Genomic DNA, 26,753 nt, shown 5'->3' with positions numbered 1-26,753 from the left:
AAATGGCCGACGGTCTGCAGATGGGAAACCTTTCCCTCAACGAGTCCCAGCACGCCCCCGCCGGTAACGCTCCTGGCGCTGGCCGTGCTGCCTACATTCCTCCACACCTCCGCCAGCGTGGCCCCGGTCCTGCTCCCGCCAACGTTGATCCTGCTGCTGCTCCCGCTGCCGGTTTTGGTGGCCCTCGGTACAGTCTCCCAAATCAATACCCTGATCAATTGTCACTAATATGAGTGGCTTCTCTAGTGGTCCCCCCGGTGGTGGAAAATGGGCCAACGCTAACGCCCCCGACTTCAGCCCTCGCGGCCCCGCGAATGGTAAACCTCCCATGACGAACCAAATCGGTCAAATGAAACCCTTTGATCCCCAGGCTTACGGACATCCAGGATCCTATGGTGGAGGTGGTGGTGGCAGCTACAGCGGCGGTGGTGGTGCTCAGCAAGGCCGTGGCTCTGGCGATGGCCAGTGGCGCGACGGCAAGCACATTCCCGGTCCCGCCAACGCCCGTGTCGAGCGCGAGCTCTTCGGTGTCCCCAACGACCCCTCCAAGCAGCAGACTGGTATCAACTTCGCCAACTACGACGACATTCCCGTTGAGGCCTCTGGTAACGACGTTCCTGAGCCCGTTTCTCAGTTCACCAACCCCCCTCTGGACGATCACCTGATCTCCAACATTAAGCTCGCCAGCTATGTTATCCCCACTCCCGTCCAGAAGTACTCCGTCCCCATTGTCATGGGCGGCCGTGATCTCATGGCTTGTGCCCAGACTGGTTCCGGAAAGACCGGTGGTTTCCTCTTCCCCATCCTCTCCCAGGCTTTCAAGAACGGTCCCTCTGCCACTCCTGCTACTGCTGGTGGTCAGTTCAGCTACGGCCGTCAGCGCAAGGCCTACCCTACTTCCCTCATTCTTGCTCCTACTCGTGAGCTTGTCTCTCAGATCTTCGATGAGGCCCGCAAGTTTGCTTACCGCTCTTGGGTCCGCCCCTGTGTCGTGTACGGTGGTGCCGACATCGGTTCCCAGCTTCGCCAGATCGAGCGTGGCTGTGATCTTCTTGTTGCCACCCCCGGTCGTCTCGTCGATTTGATCGAGCGTGGCCGGATCTCTCTCGCTAACATCAAGTACCTCGTTCTTGACGAGGCTGACCGCATGTTGGACATGGGTTTCGAGCCCCAGATTCGCCGTATTGTTGAGGGTGAGGATATGCCTCTGGTCCAGGACCGCCAGACTCTCATGTTCTCTGCCACCTTCCCCCGCGACATCCAGATGCTCGCCCGTGATTTCCTCAAGGACTACATCTTCTTGTCCGTCGGTCGTGTCGGATCTACCTCTGAGAACATTACCCAGAAGGTTGAGTACGTCGAGGACGCTGACAAGCGCTCCGTCCTCCTGGACATCCTCCACACCCACGGCAGCACTGGTCTGACCCTCATCTTCGTCGAGACCAAGCGTATGGCCGACTCCCTCTCCGATTTCCTCATCAACCAGCGCTTCCCTGCTACCGCCATTCACGGTGACCGCACCCAGCGCGAGCGTGAGCGTGCTCTGGAGCTTTTCCGTAACGGCCGTTGCCCCATTTTGGTTGCCACTGCTGTTGCTGCCCGTGGTCTCGATATCCCCAACGTGACCCACGTCATCAACTACGATCTGCCCACCGACATTGACGACTACGTTCACCGTATCGGTCGTACCGGTCGTGCTGGTAACACCGGTATTGCCACTGCCTTCTTCAACCGTGGCAACCGCGGTGTTGTCCGTGACCTCCTCGAGCTCCTCAAGGAGGCCCACCAGGAGGTTCCCGCTTTCCTGGAGAGCATTGCCCGCGAGGGCAGTGGCTTCGGCGGCCGCGGTGGACGCGGTGGTGGCCGTGGCCGTGGCTCCAACGCCACTCGCGATATGCGTCGCGTTCCCGGCGGTATGGGTATGGGCGGTGGCTTCGGCGGCGGCTCTGCTTACGGCGGTGCTGCCGGTGGCTCTACCCCCTCCTACGGTGGTAGCTACGGTGGTGCTGCTCCCTCCTACGGCGGCGGCGGTGGTTACGGCGGCGGTGGTGGCTACGGCAACCCCTCCGGCTCCTCTGGCCCCTCTTCCTGGTGGTAAATCGGTCGTGGTCTTTTGACGAGGCCGCCGGGTCTGATTGGCTCCATTGCTTTATTTTCTTTTGTCTCTCGTTGACGGATACGATCAGAACGAGTCCCTGAGTATCTCTTTTTCCTTGCCTTGCTATCTCTCAGGGACGGCTTTGTCATGACTGCTACGACTTTCCTATGCTTGTTTTAGAGTCATTTTTTCCATTTATGCGCATGTTTCTTTAATCCTGTTACCTTTGTTGTTCCTTGTGCCCATCTTACTTGTTCTATACCAGGCTTGCAGCCTTGTCTAGACGTGGGGCATTGGTGCAGTTGGATCATCTGCTTTCGAGCAAATTATGATCACCACTGCATGAACATCATAGATCGCGTTGTCCTTTTTTATCTTTTTCATGTCCGCTCTCGTCAGATACCCCTTATGTTCGAGCGTTCCCAGCAGGGGACACGTTCGAGTGACGCGCGTGCGCCGAGCGGAGAATGCTGGCTTTTCATCCTCTCGAAAAGTTCTCTCTTTCTCTTTGCATCCTTCTCGGTGTTTGTTATGGCTGCATTATGTGCAGCATAGACTTTTTACAGCGTCGGTATCTCATGGCGGACATTTCTTTCCAGTTGCTGCCCTCGTGCGTTCTGCGGTCTTTCTATTCCAAAAATATGTTCTTTCTCCGGGCTTCTGCTGGCGAAACAAAAATGGTTTTACTTTGCATTTTGTATGGCGTTGGCTTGACCTGCATCCACAATATCCTCTGTTTTCTGGTCCTGGAGGCTGATTGTTTCCGAGTGGGAACACATCACATTATTTGTCTATTTTGATCATTTTCTCGGACCTTGGAGGATGGGACGCTGTCGCCGCCGCTGGATGAATGCGGTTCGGAGGAACCTGAGGCCCTAGGCCATGAGAAGGAATTCTCCAATGCAATTTTCAAACGTGTTTCCAGATCTGTATGATGTAGCCTAGTGAAATGCAGCTCGTGAAGATCAAATTCGTGTGTAGAGGTGTAGAAGCAAACGTTGGCCACGGGTCCTGTCGCGCCCCCATCTTAATATGATCACCCGATCACCCGCTTGCTGGCAATATATAGGCTAAAATGACATTAGTAGGAAGAGGTATAAGCTGATCTCCCTGCGCATCCATGTCCCACTCTCGGGTGGTGGGTGTCATACAATGCCCACGTTGGGCCAATTTGCTTCCAGTACCATCGTCAAGGTCCATTGCGGAAGACACTAGCCAAAATGGTATAGAGCTTCGTATATGCAAGATTCAATCTATGGAGAATTGTCAGCCAATGGATCATCATTGCAGAACGGAGTCGCTTTATACTGACCCAAGACAAAGCGTGATCTTGGGAAATATGTGTTGACATATTTGTTTAGCTCACCGAAAGTACTTGAAAATGTGCCAAAAAGAGGTAAAAAAGTAGCGAAAGAAGAGAGGTCAATCCAGAGCTCAAACAATGCATGAAATAGCACGCTCACTGCGAGAGCTGCAGACAGATATTGGGAAATACATCTGGCGATGTCAGTATATACAGCTCAGTGCGTGGCAGTACCCGATACGGGTAGATATCACAGCTATACCTTCATGGGCACTCGGCACTGCTTTCTTCCTCGATTTTCCGGAACTTTGACCTCATTTTTCATTTTCCCTTAACCTCAATCCTTTCCACTTCCCCCCTTCTATCTTTTTTTATCCTCATTTTGATCTTTTTGCTGGTATTTCTGCTTCTTTCATCGGCCGCCCTACTAGGGGGCATCTCCACTGCCCCAACCCGCGATTTCTCCGGTTTTCAGTTTGTCGCAAGCGTGCCCACCTTTCCCCAATCCCCACCGTCCAAGATGGCCGACATGGATCACAGCATGATGGACGAGTCCTTTGCGATGTCCGAGGCTGCGGATGACCAGAACCACGCTGGCTTAACCGCAAGCGCGACGGTCGGTACAAGACGACAAGCAAATGGCACGATTGGCTCTGTCTACTCTGGCAACAAGATTCGGCACCTCAAGAAAGAAGACGGTATTCCACTGTGGCGCAAAGATATTCAATACCAGTTCCTGAAGTTGGTGTTTGAAGACAAAACACCAGTCTTTACGCGGTACCCCGACGGACAAAAGGGAATGGACTTCGCAGATGTCTACATTGATGCAATGGCCCGGAGCAGCAAGACCAGCAAGATCCTCAAGGACAAACTGCAGAATGACAAGCCGGCAGCTATCAGCATGGCCATGGTCTGTCTGCTGGTCAATTTCGGTCGCATGAATACCACTTTGAACTGTACGTGGAAGCTTATGCATTCTCTGTCTACAATGCTAACTGTGATTGTTTTGTTTTACAGTCTTCCCTGAAATGCGTGCTCAACTCCGGACATATCACTCGATTCCTTCATTACAAGCGCACCAGGACTCCAATGCTTACAAGCAGCTGCAAGATGCCCCACGTCTCAAATCTATCCTCAAGGGTGCCTCTGAGGATGCCGAACAACCGAATACACTGGATAAGATCAAGCGATTAAATGTGCCTCGGACGAATCCGGTGAATCTGATTTTCGTTCTGGCGCAGTACGCCCCCAAAGTGTCGGAAACTCACTTCTTCCCTCCACGGGACTTCTTCGATTTGGTTATGAGATCTACGCTTTCCAGTCAAAGTCGTGCCAGAGCATTCCTGTGGCTGATGTGGTGGTACCTGGAGAGTGACTTTAGCCGTGAAGCGGCCATGAAAAACCCGTTTGGTGCTGGTATGGAAGGCGAAGGCTCCGAAGGACTACCTCTCAAGGTGCCAGCCTTTGATATTTTGACCGAGGAGCAGTCGAATGAGGAGAATGTAGATACACCCGAGGAGCAGGAATACGGAGAGTCGAAGAGACTGGAACGCAAGCGTATGTGTGCTGACAACTGACACTTGGAATTGTTGACTGACAAACTGGTACAGGCATTTTAGAGGAAGAAGAACCATTACCACGCGTCCCCAAGCGACCCAAGAAAGGTAAGCACAATATGCGATAGCCGATATATTTTCTTGTCTAACATGCATTCACAGAATTTGGCTTCGAAGAAGACTCATTTGCAGGAGACTACTCTGGCTTCGGAGGCCGCGGCTCTGCCATGTCGACCCCTCTTCACCCCTCTGCCAAACGAAGTTTGGACGACGAAGAAGACGATATGACCCCTGGTGGTTACTCTCGTCCGCGCCCTAAACAGGCCAAGCGGGAATCATCACTCAGCCGAGCAATGGGGCAGCAGAGACTTGTCTTGAAGACGACGAGGATGGAGCACACTCCTGATGCCTCTCCCGCGCCCCCGGGCTCCAATCACCCAATTCTTAACCGTTTCATCGCGGAACCTTCACTGTCTACAGCGCCCGGACGCCGACCGCGCCCATTAACACAGCACCAAATTGCCGTGGAACAAAATCGCCGCCAAAGGATCGACTATCTCCTCGCCAAGCGCAGGTCAAATGCCTACCGCGTCCTTCGCGCCAAGCGGGAGAGTGAGATTCCCTTCGGCCGCTACGGTCGCTTGCTCCAAAGTCTCCCAGAAGGTTACAACACAGATGACGAAGAAAAGTCCTGGGGCAAGGGCGGCCTCTTCCCAAACCCAGACGAAGAAGACGACTTCGGAGAATGTGCCAGCGTTTTCTTATCTGTAGTACGCAAAGCCGCACGACGACTGGACCGCTGGGACTGCGACGAAGCCAACGGTCCCAAGAAAGACCGCAAGCAAGAACGCGAAGAGCGATTCAAAGCCCGCGCAGCCCTGGAGGCAGACGTGCGAAACAGCAACAATCGCTCGCGTCCTCGTGCACGCCCTAGTGCAGCCAAGCGCAAGTCAGGTGTAACAGCTACCCCAGGCACGGCAAAGAAAGCCCAAGCGTCTCGTGCCAAGGACGGTCCGGGCGCCGGAACACCATTAGCGATGGGCACGCCGAACTGGGGTGGACATTACGATTACATGGAAGGAGATGGAGAGCTTGACGATCTCGACCGCGAATTGCTGGGTGAAGGTGAAGGGTCTGATGGCGACTCCACAGAAGACGATGATGACGAAGACGAGAACTCATCTACGTATGAAGGTGCCAATGGCTATGCACGACATGAGGCCTCGTCCCCGCCCCCTGCGGGTCTTGCTGATCACCGTGAAGGTGATGGCGACGAAGTGATGGAAGACTAGGTAATTGGAATGGCGTTTGATTTCTCTTTTGTACTGTGTATCATGATCTACATTTCTTGTGCTTTCGGCTTAAGGGTCTTGTTTAGGTGTGAATCTAACTCCTTCAGATGACTTTGTATAGCTTCTTGTAAAGGTTGGTTTTTTTTGGCGTCTTTCTGATTAGGTTTAGAGGCCTCTTTTCAAGGGTCTTTTTTTAATGTCTTTTCTAGTGTACTTTTGAATATCATTATAACATTCTTTTTGCTGTTTTCAAAGCGTCTTTGAAGTGTTCTTGAAATGTCATCATAAATATGTTTTGAACATACTTGAACCTAGCTTTAAATATCCGTTGAAGGTTCTCGCTAAGTATCCCCCGGAACATGGGTATAGGCTAAGATCGTAAGTGGCGAAGTCTCCGAGGCATCATGCAGCTCAGCATCGTGGAGACTTGACATCAGACCTCAGTGGAGAACATGTGATAATCCCCTCTTTCCCTCTATTGCCAGTCTCGTCTTCGTTTCTGTATTCTGTATTCTATCCTTCACCGACTCATTTACAAAGAATTCTACAAAGATCTAAAAGGCCGTCATAGAACGGACGTGTGGATACTGCAGCAACCAACGGCATAGAGCGGATTCCTAAACAATTATTGAGACCTATTTCTGTCTACCCCTGCATCGCAATTGACACATTTTTGTTGGGAAGCGTCGTATCCCGCATTTGACCCTACAAATTTGTCTCCGGTTCGACTTTGGCCACTTCATCCCCTTCACAACCCCCGGACCATCATCTGACGTTCTCGTACGATCCTCAACGGGTGATACGGAACGGGACTCGGTCGAATTCCGTCGCGCCGACCACCGGAAACACTTTTCCAGCTCAGCTTACTTCAACCTCACCCCAACCTAGCCACCATGACAGAACAACCTCGAATCCTGCGTCCACGCCCAAGAAGGCCCTTCGACCTTACACCGGCATCAACCGAATCCTCCGGACCTCCAACCCCCGCCGAATCGACCAGCACGGATTACCTCAACCCCAGCGCCGCGCCAGAAACAGGGCCCAATTCCACGAGCGTCAGTCGCACCGGCTCAATTATGAACCTCACCTCCTCAACTCTGTACGGCATCTACTCGCCAACGGCATTTGACAGCCTGCGCGATGAATCCAGCCCCTGGGGCACAGAAGTCAATTCTCCGGCATCAGAGTTCCCGCCCGAGCCGTCGCAGCTCGCAGCAGAAAAGTCGGCCATTGAACCGCGGCGAATGGCGCTGCGGCGCACACGCTCGCGGTTGAGTCAGGGACTGTTCCGCGGTGTGATCTTGCCGCAGATTCTGAGCAGTGCACTGCTGTTTGGATTTGGCATTGCTTACGGGGTAATTACGATGCATCTCCATGAGAACCATTGGATTACCCCTGTTAAGCTGGAGAATGTTCATTACTATGATTCATGGCAGTACTTGGGTATTTGGGGATTGGCTGGTATTGCGCTGGGCAATTTGCTTCCTTGGTTGGATGGCTGGCGTGAGGGCGAGCTTGAGAAGGCTGATTCCAAGCACGCGAGTAACGACGAAGAGCGCGAGGACCGGACTCCATCTTGGGTTACTGTTGCTCGGAGTGTTGGTGCTTTTGTTGGGATCGCCTTTGCTATGGTATGTGCTTACGGTTTTTTCTTTTTCTTTTCCCCCGTTGTTATTTTCTTCATGCTGGACAAAGCTGACTTTTTTCACCCTTGCAGCGGAGACTCCCTTGGCAATCTACCACACAAGCCTCTCTTACCCTCGCCCTCGCCAATCCCGTTCTCTGGTACCTCATTGACCGTACCACGACCGGCTTCGTCCTTTCGACTACAGTTGGCTTGGCCGGTATGGGAGTGGTTCTCGGCCTCAAGCCAGAGCTGGTACCTGCGTCCACTGGTCCTTCATTTGGTACGAGCATTCTGAATGGCACTGGACTGGAGAATGCGCTTGGAGCAGGCATCACGCAGGAGAGCATTGCGGTCCGCACTTGGGTCGCGAGCGTCATTTTCTGCGCGTGCGTGTGCTTTGGAAACGTTGGCCGTCAGCTGGCCATCGGTGCTGGCAGCAGAAATACCCTGAAGCCATAGGCTTAAAAATACCCGAGTTTTCTTCAGCTCGACAACATGAAGATGATGCAACGCTTGATTTAGGGCGGGAAGGCCGATACAGAAATAATTTATGTGATAGATATATGCACGTTGTAATGGAAACTGGCTCTCCAACAGCAATTCTTGAATTATATATAGATATAGACATATACGTAGAGGTCATAGATGGATGTCAATGAAGATAATATTGATATAAATAATGATAATAATATTGAGATTCGCGATGTGGAATCAATCATTGCAATCCCTGCTATCTGACACAAGGTCAAGCAGGCACTGCACCCAAGATCGATACCTTTAGCCTTTGGCCCTCGCTCTCCATTCTCTTTACGATTTCCGTACTTCATCAGACAAGTCCTCGTAGGAACGCTTTTTGGAATGTGATTTTTTGCGTTGTTCATGAAGAAAAAAAAGAAGAAAAGAAGAAATGCGCCGAGTGGAAAAAAAGCTTTTGAATGCCTGGGTCACGTGGTGCGCTAGGGATTCTGCCACTCACGAGCTGTGATTGGATAGACTTCAAAGCGGAGAGTAAATAGTGGCCAATGGTATCTTTGGTAATCTAGCCCACCAAATGCTGCCCCTCCGATTACGGTGTGACCCCGCGGGACATTTCTTCTCTTTTTTTTTCTTTCCGTCATTGCTTTATACCCTGTTGTCACTTGGTTTCAGGTATGTTATTGGCTTCTTGCTACAGTTCAATTGCAGAATGCAATTGAGGTTTGACTTTTGATACTGACTGATACAGTGTCGACTCCATCATGTCTCAAAAGTCTGGTATGTGACTCTTAGCTTCATAGATCGGGCATTCCCCGGACTATGAATTGCTTGCTCCCAACTGCTCCAGGCAATTGCTAACACCTTCTTTATTATAGCCATCATCTCCGTCTATGACAAGACTGGTCTCCTCGACCTGGCCAAGGGCCTCGTCAAGCAGGATGTCCGTCTTCTCGCGTCTGGCGGTACCGCTAAGATGATCCGTGAGGCCGGTTTCCCCGTCGAGTGAGTTGCCTCGTGCAAGCATACTGGAAGCTTGGGCTAGATACAGCTCAGGCGCTGACAACATGGCAGGGATGTCTCCGCCATCACCCACGCCCCCGAGATGCTCGGTGGCCGTGTTAAGACCCTCCACCCCGCCGTCCACGGTGGTATCCTCGCCCGTGACATCGAGTCCGACGAGAAGGATCTTGCTGAGCAGAATATTGCTAAGGTCGACTTCGTCGTCTGCAACCTGTACCCATTCAAGGAGACTGTCGCTAAGGTCAACGTCACCATCGACGAGGCCGTCGAGGAGGTTGATATCGGTGGTGTGACTCTGCTCCGCGCTGCGGCCAAGAACCACAAGCGTGTCACCATCCTGTCCGACCCTACTGACTACCCCGAGTTCCTCAAGGAGCTCGAGGCTGGTGAGATCGCCGATGCCAGCCGCAAGCAGTACGCCCTCAAGGCCTTCGAGCAGACTGCCGACTACGACTCCGCCATCTCTGGCTTCTTCCGCAAGGAGTACGCTGGCAACGGTGTCAAGCAGCTGTCTCTGCGTTACGGTACCAACCCCCACCAGAAGCCCGCCTCTGCCTACTCTGTCCAGGGTAACCTGCCCTTCAAGGTCCTCAACGGATCGCCTGGCTATGTTAACCTGCTCGATGCCCTGAACGCCTGGCCTCTGGTCAAGGAGCTCAAGCAGGCTCTTGGCTTCCCCGCCGCTGCTTCTTTCAAGCACGTTTCCCCCGCTGGTGCCGCCATCGGTGTGCCCCTCAACGAGAAGGAGCGCAAGGTCTACATGGTCGACGACATCAAGGGCATCGAGTCCTCCGGCCTCGCCCAGGCCTATGCCCGTGCCCGTGGTGCCGACCGCATGTCCAGCTTCGGTGATATCCTCGCCCTCAGCGACATCGTCGATGTCCCCACCGCCAAGATCATCTCCCGCGAGGTCTCCGACGGTGTCATCGCCGCCGGCTACCAACCCGAGGCTCTGGAGATCCTCTCCAAGAAGAAGGGCGGCAAGTACCTTGTCCTCCAGATGGACGAGGACTACACCCCCGCCCCCGAGGAGACCCGCACCCTGTACGGTGTGCAGCTGACCCAGCACCGCAACGACGTCGTCATCACCCCCAGCAAGACTTTCAACACCGTCATCACCCCCAAGAACTCCGGCTCCCTCCCCGAGGCTGCTCTCCGTGACTTGACCGTCGCCACCATCGCCCTCAAGTACACCCAGTCCAACTCGGTCTGCTACGCCCTGAACGGCCAGGTCATCGGTCTCGGTGCCGGCCAACAGAGCCGTATCCACTGCACCCGTCTGGCCGGTGACAAGGCCGACAATTGGTGGATGCGCTTCCACGAGCGTGTCATCAACATCAAGTGGAAGCAGGGCACCAAGCGCGCTGACAAGTCCAACGCCATTGACTTGCTCTGCTCAGGCCAGACTCCCCGTAGCGAGGCCGAGACTGCCGAGTACGTCCGTGTCTTCGAGGAGGTCCCCGCTCCCTTCACCGCTGAGGAGCGTGAGGCCTGGCTCGAGAAGCTCGGCGAGGTTGCTGTCTCGTCCGATGCCTTCGTAAGTTCCTCTACATTTCCCCATCTATCTTCCCTCTCTTTGATAGAGACTCACATGACTTAGTTCCCCTTCATCGACAACGTCTTCCGCGCCGCCCGCTCAGGAGTCAAGTACATTGCCGCCCCTACCGGCAGCCAGAACGACACTCCCGTCTTCGAGACCGCTGAGAAGCTGGGCATCACGTTTGTCGAGCAGGGCATCCGTCTGTTCCACCACTAGTTTGAGTTTCTTCTACTAGTAGTTATCTTTCGGTCTCTTTCTCCTTCTTTTTCATCCTTCCTTCTTAACATCCCCTTTTTCTCCCTTCTCGTAAAAAAGAACCCACGTCTTGTGTGGTTTCCCCTGTGATGGATATTCGATATGATGATGATGTCAGCTTTTATTTGTTTGTGATTTAGAAATATACATATTCTCTTCGTGCTATTTGTGTTTGTAACATAGTAGGAGTCATAAATCGTACAGCGCTATGAGGTATTTGACAACTTTAAAGGAGATACTCGAAGCGAGTGTACCATGTCGTGCATTTCCTGTGCCCTGACTTGGTCTCTCTTTTTTTAATCGCATTTTGGCCTATCTTTGAGTGTCTCGGGGGAATCAACTAGATCATATAAAGGTGGGCGTGAAAGGACCTATGATCATTGTTGTACAGTCAACGGCAAAAAGTCCGAATCACTTGTACCATTTCCAAAGCGTAATTCTAGAAGCCTTTTTAGTCAGCTGTTCCCTGCTTAGTATAACCGATTTCTACTGTAACCTGTACGTTAACGGCTTTTTTCTTTATAGACTGTCTTAGGCCAGCCTATGTGATCGGCAGCAAGTTTGGTCTACGATTGCTGAGTGTGAAGCACAAGAACAGCATGGTTCCTGCCGATGGAACCACGCCCCATCATGTTCATCCCTTGATATGACATTTACAGATGATCTAGAGAAAGTTAGGCTACAAGCACTAGATGGAAGATCCCTTTCTATCCTCGTCTGAAGTTGTTGGTGAATCCTCGTCGACGGCTTTCCTCTTTGGAGCCTTCAAGTCAATCCAATGTATATTGGGCCGTTTTGTTTCCGGGTAGAACACCACTGTTCTGCAAATGGGTTGGGAAGAACCCCTTGTAGAGCATTTCCGGGGCAATCTCCGTGAAACTCGTGTTCTACATAACAGCCAACTGGGTTTATTGGGTACTTTGGGTCGTCTCACGTCCGGACTCAGCAGCAATCGGTGCAGAATGGTTCATGAAAAGCCCAGTCTGGAATATTACGAAGGTGTCTATCACGCTGTACGCTTCCACCTTGTGCATTCATCGAGCCGGTCTCGGTCTACTCGGTTTATTTCTTGAAGTAAGTACTGGTTTCATCTCGCACCACTGTGATATCTCGATCGACATGGACACTCTGTAGGTGCTTTGATTCTGTCAACAGATTTCATGTTGATGAGGAGCCTGTCCCTTATTATCCAAACAATGCTATCACCTACGCGAGATACAATTAAATGGTGGGATAGGTTCATCATTATGTGGAGATGGAATGATTGGGCTTGTCACTTGTTCCTCTTGCTATATACTGTTTTGACCAAGAACAAACGTGACCCAAGGAGTACAGTGTTTATTATTGACTTTGTAATTCTTACACCAAAGTTGCTGGGCTTGTTCATGTTGGTGCATGAGGTTCTACTAAGAGATTTATACTCTGATCTTGAAATCCAAGACTGGTGATCTTTTCATAGCTTGACTTGCAACCTTTAGCCCACCATTCTATTACTCATACAAGCCAGGAGAGAGCTCCTTCCTCGCAGCTTTTATTCTGGTAGCCCCTAGAACTGCGTTCCAGCCATAAACTACTTTGACAATACCGAGGAAGGATCGGGCTCTAAATTCTGAATTGAAGTCAGTCACACCTCTTCTGTTTTCATCATCTTTTGGGGGTATTTACCTCGCCGGTATATCTAACACTCAATGTTTTGTTATCACTGTTTAATCCACAACCTTCAACTTATCTTATCGATCTTCACCATGAGCGAGATCAAGTCAACCGAGTCGGCTGCATTGCCCGGCAAAGAGACAATCAAAGAGGCAAGCCTTGAGAAGAGTGGGGATATAAAATCAGTCCAAAGACATCGACTGAAAATTGTTGTTGCCGAAAGAAAGTGTAGTAAGTCCGATTCTCTTCATGAGCTTCTCGGCATCGAGCAAGCATTGCGGCAGACCGTCCCACCCTCAAAGATATATGAAAGAGAACGCAGCAGATAAGAGCTCCGAAGAGCTTACACGCTTGCACAAACGGATGCTTTTTTATACGCAGAATTAGCCTCAGCTCAGCTTAATATCCTTTGAAACAACCCGGGCAACATATGAACTTCCAACGAGCCCTTGAGTGGAACACTCCATTTGTTTCTTTTGAAAGCAAGGTCATCTTGGGATATATAGAAATCAAAGCAGCAGATCTATCGGGAAAACTGAACTGACGAGTGGTTTTCGAGGATGTCGTCCAACCCTAAGTAGATCAACATGCCATCGTGGGTACACAGCTTCGGCCACAGGGGCTATCACACATTGATCCCTGGAGCATACTCACTCCTATATTGGAGTATACTGAGAAGCTTAAGAAAAAATTAGAATGTCGGAACTGACCTTATACTCCTGAAGCTCGACATCCCCTGACTTTGAAATTAGACTCGGGCGCATTGCGTGGCGAGGAAGTTGTTTCTCACATAGCCCCATCCACTTCCCATCCCTAGTGGCATGGTCTAACTCTTGATTGAATTCCCCGCACTCTCAACATCGCGTGCAATATGCAAAAGAGTCTTCCGTCGGAACTCCGCAGCCAACGGGCGGCCTAATCGGAGCACCGGGCCTGAGATAACCAACTCGCTAAAGCCAATCCCGCAAAAAAAAAAGCAAGAGATCAACACTAAAAAGACATGATAAGGAAATAATACCCGTGCGGAAATTGCCCTCCATATCTGCAAGACTCAATTGATCAGGATCTGTTGAGAAATGCCGAGATTAGCCTTTCCAGGGATGCTTAGCCCTAAAGACGCGCGTGGGCGTGCAGCTATGTCTCGGGCATTGTGCATATTGGTCTGCATGATGTCCAATCAAACCCATTGGCGTAAAATGGTACCTGTCGCTATCTCAGATGGGGAAACAGGGTTGCAATCACAACAAGCCCGTCAATAGTTCCTGGTACTTTAAGGGGGCATCCCCTCTCCCCCCGATGTTGATGTATCTGCCCCATTCTCTTCTTCCTCGAGATGTTGGTGCGTCAAGTGTGTCTCGCCTTGGCGATCGCTGCCCTTTCGGGTGCTGTTCCTGCGCCGATGAAGCATGTCTTGCATGAGAAGCGTGGCCAGCATGCCGACTGGGTGAAGGGCGAGCGCATTAAGCGCGACTCTGTCTTGCCTGTGCGAATTGGTCTGACTCAGAACAATTTGGATAAGGGTGATGCTTTGCTTATGGAGGTGTAAGTTGGTCTTTGTGACTGTCTGCATGTCAATCACTAACGCCTGCTTAGCTCCGACCCAACCTCTGCCAAGTATGGAAAGTACTGGACTGCAGAGGAGGTGCATGATATGTTTGCTCCCTCCAAGGAAGCTGTCGAGTCTGTCCGTAAGTGGCTCGAGGGCTCGGGTATTCACGAGTCCCGGGTTGTACACTCGGACAATAAGGGATGGTTGGCTTTCGATGCCCATGCTCATGAAGTGGAGAAGCTGTTCATGGCGGAATTCTATGAGCATGAGCACGCGGCTACTAGCAGTATCAAGATTGGCTGTGATGAGTACGGCATTATTCATTTGATTAACATTTGGACCTATTTGATTAACAAACATCAGATACCATGTCCCAGACCACATCCAAAAACACATTGACTACATTACCCCTGGAGTCAAGCTCAGCCCAATTGTCAAGAAGAGCTCCAAGGTGAAGCGGATGTCCCACTTGGCGCACTCAAAGGGCAGCATGGAAGTCAGCGACGCTGAAAGAGCGGCATCAATCCCTGCCAAGGCAGCTGCTCTTCCAAAGAACCTCCAGACTTGCGGATCTGAGATGACCCCTGACTGTATCAGGGCTCTGTACCATATTCCAGTGGCCAAGAAGGCAGCTAAGGGCAACTCGCTTGGTCTGTACGAGCAAGGTGACTACTTTGCCAAGTCTGACCTCGACCTGTTCTACAAGGAGTACTCTCCAAATGTGCCTCAGGGTACCTATCCAATCCCTGCTCTGATTGATGGTGCGAACTACTCTGTGCCTGCATCTAGCTCACTGAATGGTGGCGAGTCTGATATTGATATCGACATGGCGTAAGTACAACATTCTCGGTCGAAGCTCGGTGCTTTGCTAATAGTCTCAAGTTATGCTCTCATCTACCCTCAGACCGTCACACTGTACCAGGTTGATGACCAGCTCTACGAGCCAGAGGAGGTTGCAACCACCAACCTGTTCAACACCTTCCTCGATGCCCTCGACGGCGTATGTGTCAACCTCCCGCCGAAAAAAAATTTTGCTAACATGCCCAGTCATACTGCACATATAGCGCCTACGGCGAGACAGGCAACAACCCCGACATCGACCCAATCTACCCCAACCCCCGCCCCGGTGGTTATAAAGGTACCTCATACACTCCTTTCAGCATCCAAAATACTTACAGGTCGATTAGGCCAACTCCAATGTGGCGTCTACAAGCCCACAAACGTAATCAGCGCCTCCTACGGCCAAGCAGAAGCCGACCTCCCAATGGCCTACACAAAGCGCCAGTGCAACGAGTTCCTGAAGCTCGGTCTCCAAGGCCACTCGATCCTCTTCGCATCCGGCGACTACGGTGTGGCCTCGTTCCCAGGCGATGGCTCCACCAACGGTTGTCTAGGCCCCGAGTCGAAGATCTTCAACCCGCAATACCCGTCCAACTGCCCATACGTCACGTCTGTCGGTGGCACCATGCTCTACGCCGATCAAACCTACAAGGATGATGAGAGCGTCATGCACGCCAACCTGGGCGGCACAGCCGCAAACTTCAGTAGCTCGGGTGGTTTCTCCAACTACTTCCCTCAGCCTGACTACCAGAAGGCTACTATCGCGAAGTACTTTGAGAAGGCCAAGCTTGAGTATCCCTATTACTCGGAGATGAATGTTGATCTGAACACGACCACAGGTCTTTACAACCGCATTGGTCGTGCCTATCCGGACGTTGCGGCCAATGGTGCTCTGTTCCCTGCTTATGCTGGTGGCACAAAGCATCACTTCTATGGTGCCAGTTTGTCTTCGCCGTTGTTCGCTTCTGTGCTGAGCTTGGTAAGTGGAGTCTGGAATCGCTGTTAGTTTTGGGCAATGGGGCTAACTGGTGTGTTACTTGTTTTCTAGATCAATGAGGAGCGTATCCACAAGGGCAAGGGTCCTGTTGGTTTCATCAACCCTGTGCTTTACGCTCATCCTCATGTTCTCAATGATATCACTAACGGTACCAATGTTGGTTGTGGCTCAGATGGCTTCAGTGCTATCAAAGGGTATGTTTATTCCTATGAGATTTGTTTGTGAATGTTGCTGACAGATTATGTAGATGGGATCCAGCTACTGGACTGGGTACACCTAAATTCCCCGAAATGAAGAAGCTGTTCCTTTCTCTGCCTTGAGGAGCACTTGGTATGCTTGTTTGTGGATACGAACTTATGAGTAGCTGTCATTTTGGAGGCTCTTTTTACGTCATGGCCATCTTGAGGCATTGCTGGTTACGAACTTTGTTTATAGTCATGACAAAATCAGTGTTTTGATTCAGATTTTCGGCACATATTACTCTAGTTGAATATATGATGTTTCAGATTGTCCAAATTCCAATTTTATTCCCTACGTCGTATTGTACTAGTTGTGCCTGAATATACGGGGTAAGCTGAATTAAGCTTTAGGCTCTGCGCTTAATATCCCGGGTACCTGAATACGGGGAATACCTATTGAGACCGGTGCCCCTATGTACGAGCAGACTATATAGCAAAACTCTGAATACACAATAGACACATACAGGTACAGCTGAGCTTGAATGGCCTCGGTCAATCAAACAATCTTCGATAGAGGGCCATTGAACAGCCCTACCACCAACAATGGAGCTATCATGATAGGAAGACAACACAAGGCCATATGGCAAACCAGCTCTGATGAATCCCAGCTTCCATCTCTGTCCTCCAAGCCCACGCTATGCATTAAGCAAACCATCCCTCGTCGCCATCACCACCCACACAGCATCAACAGCCAGCCATGGGTCACGAGGTAAGCATCTCCTATCTAGCATCCAGCACACAGGCATCCCCCGAGTCTGACAACCGAAAACCAGCACAAAGCTAACCAACCCCAGGACAAGGACGATCCCCCACCAACCCTAACAAAAGACCACCAAATCTTCATCTCAATCCACCACCGCGGCGAACTCTCCCTCGACGAAAGGAGACGCGAACTCGGCATAAGCGCCTACCACTGGGGCGTCCTTCTGGCACCCCGGCCCCGGCACCCACGAGGCCCAGACTGCCACGCCTTCGATGTAACCGATGGCTCATCTCCAGATCGACTGCTACGAAGAGACAACAACCCCGACTTCAAATGGCATTTCCGTGTGAAGAATTACGTCAACCCAGATCACAGTGGTTCGTTACTGCTGAGGATTCTAATTGGAAAGATTAAGATTGGCAAGAGCAATGGCGATGCATTTGAACGCATCGATGCTCTCTTGCGATCTATCCCGTTGCCAGTGAAGGGGTCTAGTGGAGCCATGCCGAGTCAAAATTGTGTTGGGTGGATCCGGGCTGCTATTCGGAAATTGCAGGCGAATGGTCTGGCTGAAGAGTTTGATGTTGATTCTTTTATGGATCATGCTTTGGCTTTTGTTGATCGGCGACTGGCGGATGTTGATCATGTGCCTGATGTTATCAATCATTTGGGGAAGAAGATCTAGGAGGGTTGTTATTTGGTAGTGGTGGTGGGAGGGGCTGATCTGTTTTTCGTTCTTGTTGCTTTTGTTCATTGATGGTTTTATGGATACTTTTGCGAGATACCCTTTGTTGGAACGTACCTCTTGGATCTGTGGTGGTTTCTCTGGTTTTGTGGCCCAGAGCCCGTGAACAACGTCGACCAAGGTCTTCTGCATATGCGTGCTGATGTTAATACTGGTACTGGTGTGGTACTGATACTGATACTGTGGAGGTTGGGTTGTATCTTGATTTTGATATTGAATTTTACATAGGAATGCAACAATTTACCATTGGATCTACGTACGTGAGTTCGTATGGATATTCCTCAAGGATTCAGAGTTCGAGAAAACTTGGTCATTGTAGCTATGGTAGCCGTGATTGGATATTTTAAATCTCTCTGTCACTTCAACATCAACATGAGTTGAAGCTTGGATGTCCTTGCTGAAGTGCGCAAGCTCAACCAGAGGGAGCTCTTCCTCACAAGCCAAAGCTGACATTTTCTTGCTCGATGCACAACCTCATCACGGGACATTTCTCTACATGGTCAAGTCGGTGCAGGCCGACCCATGGGTCATTCAGCAAATGTGGTACTCATGTTCGCATGCATCTTGATGAGATTTGTAATGACTTTCTGAAGATGACCCTAGAAACTATTAGCATGAGAAAGGTCTGAGCGGACCAATCAAGTCATCAGCATACCATTTAAACCAAGCCATTTGTGAATCAAGTCAAGTCCCATTCACATAATGAGATGTCACGAAGTAAGGCGGCACCGTTAACAGACTACTCGGGAAGAGCACGCATGAACAGAACAAAAAGAAGTCGGCTTAGCCAGAAAATCATCCAGCTCAGCCAGATTTATCGGATACAAGAGAAGCATTGAAGTGGGCATTCACTCCGTGAGTCCTTCTCCGTCTTCCCCTGCATCGATGTTGATAAAGGTGGATAGAGGGAGGGTGTCATTCTTCGTGTCGCGAATTGGCCTGTTGACTAATTTGGTGCGTTATGTGAGCATGTTGTGTTACATTGGGGTATTAAATAAGCCACCCTTTTGATCTGCTTTGGCAAGCCGCTTCGGAAATGAATTATGTACAGGTATTGAGGAGAATGGTGGGAAATTTCTGTACAGAGAAAAGAAGGGAAGAGGCGTCGTAAAAAGAGACATATATATATATATATCTAGACCAGATGATGAAGAGGAAGACAAGGAACTAACGTGTACGGAGGGATAAAAAACTAATAAATACATACAACAGGTTATGAAACCAACAATGAACCATCGAAGTTCAATAACTCCAATATATCAAACTTCCTCAGGCCACCTCCCCCAGGACTACATCCCGCATTCATCATCAATCATGTGCAGTCACATGACCGATCACCCCAGCCCCCCAGGTACATAAAATGCACGGAATGTAAATCCCAACCTGATCAGCTGCAAGACACCATACCAAGCATCCGCATCCACCCGCGGACCACCGAGAGCAGCCTATCACGAGCAATGAGGCATGAGCAATGCGCTAGGAAGAGCTAGGAGCTGGGAGGCTCCAACTTGAATCACAAGGCCAATAGTGGAGATAACGGAAAAATCTATCCGAGATGTAGCACGGATGCCGCAATACCCAGGTTGCGATTCACGGCGATTAACATCCCGAGATCGAGTCACAAGGCACGTGTCGATCATCCGGATATGAGTGGGCACGCACGGGATATGTACATAAGGACAGGACATAGCATAACCTAAACGCCCTGTGGAGCTCATCGAAAAATGCGAGCGGAACTCGGAGATGCGAAGTCCGGCTCCGAGAGTAAAGTTTTCTCCCGAGGCTCGGGGTATGAGTCAGCGCATGGCATTCCAAGGTTATTCAGCTCCAGCCTGGCAATTGCACTTGGCAGAATTAGGACATTGGTGTTTCAAACGTATTTGTGTTGATAAGATGGTGTAGTCGTCATGACTGCAGACTAATAACTAGGCATATAGTATTACTCATGATCACCAAACCCTGTCATATCACATCACCGACACACAGCACCAACAAGGTAACTCATGAGCTCATGAACTGTAGTAGCTCCACCTAAGCTAGTCAATTCTAGGCAATTGCCAATCTCACAACTCAAAACGACATCACCGACCCATCCGGCGAACGGTACCAAATAGCCGAACAGCAAAGGCCACATCTTGATGTCATCGACCTGTCAAACTCGGATCTTCGGCGTTTGCTGAAATGATCCACCGATCTCTGCCATGGGGCGTAATTGGGCGCTCATTAATGGAATTCAAGAGCCATAGCTTAGTCTTCGTGCCCGAGGATTTCACTATCTCCGTGAATTGAATTGTTCTAGTCTGGTTCTAGTTCTAGGCTACTATTTGGCCTGATCTCGACCTGTCGAATGACCTCATCTATTTACTATTTACAATCAATGGTTCCGCGCTGTTGTTGATGGTGTCATTGATGTCAATGCTGAATCAGGGTCCAATGGATATTTGGATCGAATTACGGAGATTTCCAATATGGAGTCAACTATGATGGAATAGTGTGGAATGATGTCCATTTCTAAGTTCCAGTTCCAACCGTTAGTCACAGTCATCGGTTTCGTTTTTGGTAGGGCTGGGATGGAAGAGAGTGGGGAAAGCACTGAAAAGGGAAAACCCAGCGAGTCCACTCCCCACCTTGGGCCTTGGGCTGCCTGGCTTGGCTCGGTGATATCCGCCTCGCCGAATCTGAGTGTGTATTTACGCTCTTAGCTAATCTCTACATCTTGTATACCTAGTTAGGTATGTAGCGCCAAGATAAGGATTAAGAGCAGGGCAATGTACTGTGACCATTTGTGACGTACGCCAAACACGCTCTCATCTAGGTAGCCTTGTCTTTCGCACTTTCGCATGGCATGGTATGTACATATTGTACTGTATATGCCGACCAGGCAAGGAAGATGAGGACGCATAGACATTACATGGACGTTACTGGACATTCCACAAGTGAAACATGGCGCCGAACTGTTATTGGTCCCCACAGTTGACCAGACGAGAAGGGTGCCCGATACACAGGCAAGGAGTGAGGCGGTCATACCTGTACATGTACATGTAAATTATAAGTTAAGTTAGCTACAGGCGGTAAGATAGGTAAGATGGCAATCTCGAATTCCCCAGGCAACGCTTCAAGACGTCTACTAGTATACGTGTATACGTATATGATAAGCGCATCCTGGTGCAGTGGTATAGGCCGACGAATTTCAATTGGGTTGCCTTGAGGCTGCCAATTCTTAGAGATTCTCCACCCAGCTTGCACAGCCTGTATGTGAATCATTTCCTGGGGAATGCTAAATCCTTTGCCAAGACTCGTACTCGTTACATGTGCGCGGATAGATTGTGCCGTGCTACCAAGGTCTTGAGCCTCTTTTGCTGACATGCCAGGTCATACATGTCCACGTTAATCTGCAAGGCGTGATATTGGAAATACAATATGGATATAGAGAAATTAAAGTTAGATACGGGATTTGAAATCAATGATTGTAAATCGAAGCTGAAAGTCTGTTATATCCGTGTCCGTGGACTATAACCACAGATAGAGGTGATTATTCAGAATGTTAATGGAAACGTTGAATAATCGGGCGAAGGTGCGACCGATGCTCCGTCCCGGGATACGGCACGGATTGGTCATCCGAGTCCCGGTGACTCACTATGAGAGAGATTTACAGTAGTACTATCAGAGATTGAGCGAAACAACAGAGAGTAAAGAGAGAGAGAGAGAGAATGTGTGTAAATTACTGTAGTTAATTGCCTATTCAATTATCCAAACCCTTGCATGTAGCGGTGAGGCTACTATGTATGAGTGTATCTCGGAATTTACATGGAAATACCAGATCCACTTTTACTTTTTATTTCCGGTGGGTCAGTCATCCGTAAACTCCGTCCAGTTCGGACAAAAAAAATAAGAATCCCGCTGCCTCAGATATTAAATAAACCTGGATCGCCAGGGTTATCTCTTACTTTAATTTCATATACTATTTCATATTCCAACATTGACACCTGTTACACACTTACAACACTAACGTGTATCGGAATATCAAACTTGATCTGTCTCATCCCTAGCTCACACCGCCCCCACTGTGACTGGATGACGCCTAATTGAGTCAAACAAAGAGTCATACTTAAATATTCAAAACCCAGCCGTGCCCACCATGGCTACTTCTACTACCTCCACCTCTCCCTACTTTGATTCTCTCCTCAAACGCCGCCAACAAAAGAAGATGAGCATCACACAAACATACTATCTCGCTCATACTGCCCGGAAGAAGCTCACCCGTGAAGCTTCCCGGGCAGACCACGATCTCCGCCTTTTGGTCGGCCACGCCAACCTCCTCGACTCCCTGATGTTCGACCTAGCCGATGCAGAGCGTGAGCAAGAACGCTGGTTCAACCAAACCGTCAGCGGCGCCACCAAGGCCTCCTCCAACGACCGTCACATCCAATGGGCCTCGACCTCAACAGTAGTGGAAGAGCCCGAAGACTGGGAAGAGGATACCTCCGACCTGGACTCAGACGTCAGCGACAGCGACAGCGATGATTCGGACTTCGATGAAGCTGACTTCGTCATCAACACCCCCGTCCGTCGCCGCTCCCCTTCACCAGTGGCTCCCTTCCACGAGGACCTCCTGGAGGAGGACGACGCCGACGACACAGACTCGGACTTTGAATATGACGACGCAGAGGACCTCGACGAGCTCAGCTTGACTCGGTCTCCCTCTCGCCAGTCTCCACCCGAGCTCCTCGCCGACTCGGATGGTGAGTCCGAGGACGAGGCTACACCCCCATCGCCGCCCCAGCCTACACTTGACTCCTTCGATGAGAAGAAACCTGCCACCACAGCCATTGCCCTGGCCGAGCCTGAGCAGGATCATCTCTTCGAACAGGGGTATTTTGGTGCACAAGAGCAGAGTACCATTATCGAGGCTTACTAGACACTTGTCGTGTCTTTTACCTTGTCTTTCTTGATCACTCCATTCTACGACTCTTACTCTTGTGTACTATACAGCGATGATACCCCGATGTTCTGACGACTCCATAATTATCTTCTCATATTTGTTACTTTTCATTATCGGCGTTTTTGGTCGGTCGCTGGAGCGCACCGCTTGCACAAATTTGGATTTTGCATACCCCTCTCATCTCTGCGCTATCTGTGATAGCGGCCCAACAGCTCTCCCTGCATGGTCGAGACTCTCTTGGACATTGACATTGGAACATACATTGGAATTTATATAGTGACACATGTCTAATCACACAAAATACATAATAAAAATTTTAAATACAGACCCTTCTTCAGTAACATTGACAATATCTTCACAATCTCCATCTCATCTGATCTCCTTTCATCCAAGTAAATCCCCATGTGACCCGTCGATCCCTGCAAGCCAGCGCCCCGAGCGCGGGTAACGACCAAATAGATCACCGCCATCCCAGCACGCCATGCGCCGCCCTTCACCGCTGGTGGACATGAGAGATCAGATCTGCGCGGCTAGGTCGGCATACTATACATTTCAACCTCACTAACCTAACCCTAGCTATACCATGTTAGCTATGCTGGTGAAAGTGTAGTGGCGATAGTGGCTATAGTGCTGTGAAGGGTTTTACTAGTGTCGTTGTATTATTAGTTTTTAGCGTTCTTGGTGGGTTTGATGGGGGTGTTCGGACGCTCCGTTGTGGAATTGTGGATCGGTGTTAGTTTCTTTCACTTCTATTTGCTTCTAGTGTTGCGTTTTGACGGGGTTGAAATGGAACACGGCACATGGAATGGATGTGGATTTGGGTACATGTAAGGGCCATTTTTTTTTTTGTTGGGGGGCTGGGATGGTGAGGTTAGGCGCCGCTATGGTAATTGTAATTTCACTTGGCGTGAGTTGGGCATGCGTGAAAGGGGTCTTGGATCTGGTTTTTGAGTGTTGCGCAGGCCCTGACTAAATAATAGTTGTATGTTAATCTGCTTTTACCGTGACTATTAGCTTGGCTTGGCTTTGTGGCTTGCGGCTGAGATATACCTTTGAGACACGTATGGATTCTTGGATTCTCTGGCCTTGACTTGTTGTTTCGAATCAAGACTTAGGCTATGTTTCGTCCGGCTGTCATTTCTAGTGGCTTTAATCTGACATGCAATTTGGTGAGATGGAATGCCTTGTCTGTAATTCTTTGTCAATTACTAGGCTAATTGACATCTAAAATCTCCGAGGGACTTGAATACCTAGCTATGCAGTCAACTTCTACTGAATAATTGAAGCCATTCAGATTCAGATCACGTGGCATTTCGGGATCTGCACAGATTACATAAGAAGTTAAGCTTATTGCCTATCGATAAGCAGTCACCGCCCTGGACCCCTCGCTGCATCCGTCACGGCTGCCTCGTGACCAGTAACCCTATATACCACTTCCAAAACATGCCCGAGAAACCTGTGGTTTCCTGAACAACTACACGCCCGAGATGCTTCGCTGAACCCTTTTTTGGTACATTTCCACCTACATCATCACCGGGAGAACAACCACACCATCTCCGGCGTATTCGCAATTATCACAAACATGTCTGCACCAGCTTCCCCCAAACCCTCCCCCAAACCATCCTTCGACTCCGAGGACCGCCCAGAGTCCCAGGATCATACGACAGCATCCACAGGCTCCGGCCACACCCGCACCGCCAGTGACAAATCCGGCGACTACAGTCCCCGACGACGATCGATCCAGTTTAGCGTCGGAGCCGCGGAAGCCCAGCTCCCGACTCGGAAATCCAGTTTCAAGGAAAAGCGGCTGTCATATGGGGATGCTCCGACTCGAGAGAGGGAATTGGAAGAGAAGGACAGGGAACACAAGGCCGCTCTTGCGAATAGAGGGCCGTCTCCGCCTCCGCCAAAGTATGGTTTTTTCCAACCCTATCTTCCGAATTGCGTTGACTGATTCCCGGCAGGACTTATGAGCGAGGCGTTTCCTTTGATACTTTTGATAATTTCGATGCGACTGATTTTTCCCTTACATTGAACTACAAACACAAAGGATACCAGAGCACGCGACGCAGCAGGACATTTTTATGTGGAACGGATCAAAACGATTACTCTGAATTTGCATTAGAATGGCTTCTTGATGAGCTGGTGGATGACGGAGATGAGATTGTTTGTCTCCGGGCTGTGGAGAAGGATTCGCGCATAGCCAGTGACGTCGGCATTGAGGAGGGCAAGTACCGACAGGAAGCGGAGAAGCTGTTTGAGCAGGTTATCCAGAAGAACAGCCAGGATGAGAAGGCTATCAGCTTGGTGCTGGAACTTGCAGTCGGCAAGGTCGAGAGCATCATTCAGCGCATGGTAAGCGCCCCGAGAAGTTTGTTGAAATTCTCAATCTGACGTGCTCTTTCTAGATTCGCATATACGAACCTGCAATGCTCGTTGTTGGCACGCGTGGCCGCAATTTGAAAGGAGTGCACAGTCTTCTACCCGGTTCGGTCTCGAAATACTGTCTTCAACAATCACCCATTCCCGTCATCGTCGTGCGTCCATCCCCGAAGCGCCAAAAGAAGAAACTTAAGCGCCGAGCGGACCCTACTCGTCGCAATTATAACCATATCCTTGAAATGAGTGAGCAGCGTGGCAGTCGCATCTTCGACGCCAGCTCCAGCACTGAAAGCAGTATCTCGAAACTACCTGGCGAGGAAGCTGCCGTCGCCGAGGCCCTGGGTCTCCCCGCTTCATATTCAAATGCGAACTCGCGAAGTTCACTATCAATCTCAGATCGGAGCAGTCTCAGCGTCGATGAATCAGACTCAACCTATCCAGCGCGAAATTCACTGGATGCCGTTGTCATGGGAAGTCCAGCCGAGAGCTCCCAAGAGAGCATTGTTGGCGATGAAAATGGAATCAAATCATCTCCAGATGACGCAACGGATCTTCCTTCATCTATCGAGCAAGACGACTCAAACGATTTTGCGTCGGCCGCCGAGACTGAAAAGCCCAGCGAGGCAGATGAGACACCCGAGAACAAGACACCGGTATCCATTCCTGTCATTGAAGTGTCAAATGACAATGATCAGAACGATAAAAAAGAACATTAAACACATGCATAGCCTGGCTCTTTTTTTACTTTTTTTTTTCCCCGCGATGCTGCTTATACACCGGGAAACCTTTCATATTTCACGATGCATACGATACTCTACACGTTAACCTTATATAGTCCTGGTCTGGTGGGAGATATTACTGTGGCTTTACTCTACTACCAATACAATACAATGCAAAACTCATCCTTAAACGCTGCACATCTTCAATGTAGGATGTCTATTTGTCTCCAATTCTTCCTCTCTGTCTTGATCTTACTTCTTTCTATTTTGATCTATTTCCTACGTAGATTGATTGATACCTTACAACAGATAATTCCAATTACTACGCCATTTAACATGGTAAGTTATATGTATCCAAGGCCGAAGCATCCATTCCATCACATCATAGCTTTGACACTTCGATCCCTAACGTAAGGCTTCTATGACCTGGTCTATAAGGACAAATAGCTAGTTCATTACTCTAACACAATACACGTAGCTCTACATAGCTTATAATATAACGGGGTTCTTAGGGTTGTATACAATGCCACTGATCAAAGATTGAATATTTTCAGGAAACCCTCGAGGCGAAATTGACGCTCTACACACACATCATGTCCGTATTACTTTAGCTTCTCTTTTCACTTCTTTTTCGCCTCTTTTTGCTCGTCTTCAAGGTCCCCGAGTTATAGTTATGGATCGACGTTATAGCATTCAACATTCAATATTCATATTCCATCTTTTCATCTCCTCACCCTCCAAGCCTCCACTCCGGTCTTTCCATATTTCAGGCCACTCTGTGAAGCAACAATAGAATAAAAGAGGAGCCAAGAAACG

The 26,753-nt window shown here is 49.9% G+C and overlaps 8 protein-coding genes across 8 annotated transcripts; all 8 read left to right on the top strand.

Moving 5' to 3' along the window:
* Positions 1-2: 2 nt before the first annotated feature.
* On the top strand, positions 3-2,098 carry N7508_000525 (DEAD/DEAH box helicase; the record flags this gene model as incomplete). Its single annotated transcript, XM_058458610.1, has 2 exons — positions 3-187; positions 247-2,098. 2 exons carry the CDS (start codon positions 3-5, stop codon positions 2,096-2,098), a joined length of 2,037 nt encoding a protein of 678 aa, XP_058324832.1.
* A 1,823-nt stretch (positions 2,099-3,921) lies between these two features.
* On the top strand, positions 3,922-6,249 carry N7508_000524 (uncharacterized protein; the record flags this gene model as incomplete). The annotated part of the gene is made up of 4 exons (XM_058458609.1): positions 3,922-4,357; positions 4,419-4,958; positions 5,012-5,065; positions 5,120-6,249. 4 exons carry the CDS (start codon positions 3,922-3,924, stop codon positions 6,247-6,249), a joined length of 2,160 nt encoding a protein of 719 aa, XP_058324831.1.
* An 893-nt stretch (positions 6,250-7,142) lies between these two features.
* N7508_000523 (INSIG family protein) lies at positions 7,143-8,335 on the top strand (the record flags this gene model as incomplete). Its single annotated transcript, XM_058458608.1, has 2 exons — positions 7,143-7,880; positions 7,967-8,335. The coding sequence occupies 2 exons, from the start codon at positions 7,143-7,145 to the stop codon at positions 8,333-8,335; spliced, it is 1,107 nt and encodes a 368-aa protein (XP_058324830.1).
* A 779-nt stretch (positions 8,336-9,114) lies between these two features.
* N7508_000522 (phosphoribosylaminoimidazolecarboxamide formyltransferase/IMP cyclohydrolase) lies at positions 9,115-11,129 on the top strand (the record flags this gene model as incomplete). The annotated part of the gene is made up of 4 exons (XM_058458607.1): positions 9,115-9,130; positions 9,229-9,355; positions 9,425-10,910; positions 10,974-11,129. 4 exons carry the CDS (start codon positions 9,115-9,117, stop codon positions 11,127-11,129), a joined length of 1,785 nt encoding a protein of 594 aa, XP_058324829.1.
* A 3,025-nt stretch (positions 11,130-14,154) lies between these two features.
* On the top strand, positions 14,155-16,527 carry N7508_000521 (S53 family peptidase; the record flags this gene model as incomplete). Its single annotated transcript, XM_058458606.1, has 8 exons — positions 14,155-14,363; positions 14,415-14,678; positions 14,734-15,201; positions 15,253-15,370; positions 15,418-15,508; positions 15,558-16,189; positions 16,259-16,401; positions 16,455-16,527. 8 exons carry the CDS (start codon positions 14,155-14,157, stop codon positions 16,525-16,527), a joined length of 1,998 nt encoding a protein of 665 aa, XP_058324828.1.
* A 616-nt stretch (positions 16,528-17,143) lies between these two features.
* On the top strand, positions 17,144-17,834 carry N7508_000520 (uncharacterized protein; the record flags this gene model as incomplete). The annotated part of the gene is made up of 2 exons (XM_058458605.1): positions 17,144-17,155; positions 17,241-17,834. 2 exons carry the CDS (start codon positions 17,144-17,146, stop codon positions 17,832-17,834), a joined length of 606 nt encoding a protein of 201 aa, XP_058324827.1.
* Positions 17,835-22,032: 4,198 nt separating this feature from the next.
* On the top strand, positions 22,033-22,812 carry N7508_000519 (uncharacterized protein; the record flags this gene model as incomplete). Its single annotated transcript, XM_058458604.1, has 1 exon — positions 22,033-22,812. The coding sequence occupies one exon, from the start codon at positions 22,033-22,035 to the stop codon at positions 22,810-22,812; it is 780 nt and encodes a 259-aa protein (XP_058324826.1).
* A 1,606-nt stretch (positions 22,813-24,418) lies between these two features.
* Positions 24,419-25,934, top strand: N7508_000518 (universal stress protein; the record flags this gene model as incomplete). Its single annotated transcript, XM_058458603.1, has 3 exons — positions 24,419-24,747; positions 24,801-25,191; positions 25,245-25,934. The coding sequence occupies 3 exons, from the start codon at positions 24,419-24,421 to the stop codon at positions 25,932-25,934; spliced, it is 1,410 nt and encodes a 469-aa protein (XP_058324825.1).
* Positions 25,935-26,753: the final 819 nt, after the last annotated feature.

This window comes from Penicillium antarcticum (genome assembly GCF_028974205.1).
Source record: "Penicillium antarcticum strain IBT 31339 chromosome Unknown utg000001l_segment0_segment0, whole genome shotgun sequence".
Taxonomy (NCBI): domain Eukaryota; kingdom Fungi; phylum Ascomycota; class Eurotiomycetes; order Eurotiales; family Aspergillaceae; genus Penicillium; species Penicillium antarcticum.
Note: the sequence above shows the minus strand (reverse complement) of the source record. Positions and strands in the feature narration are given on the sequence as shown.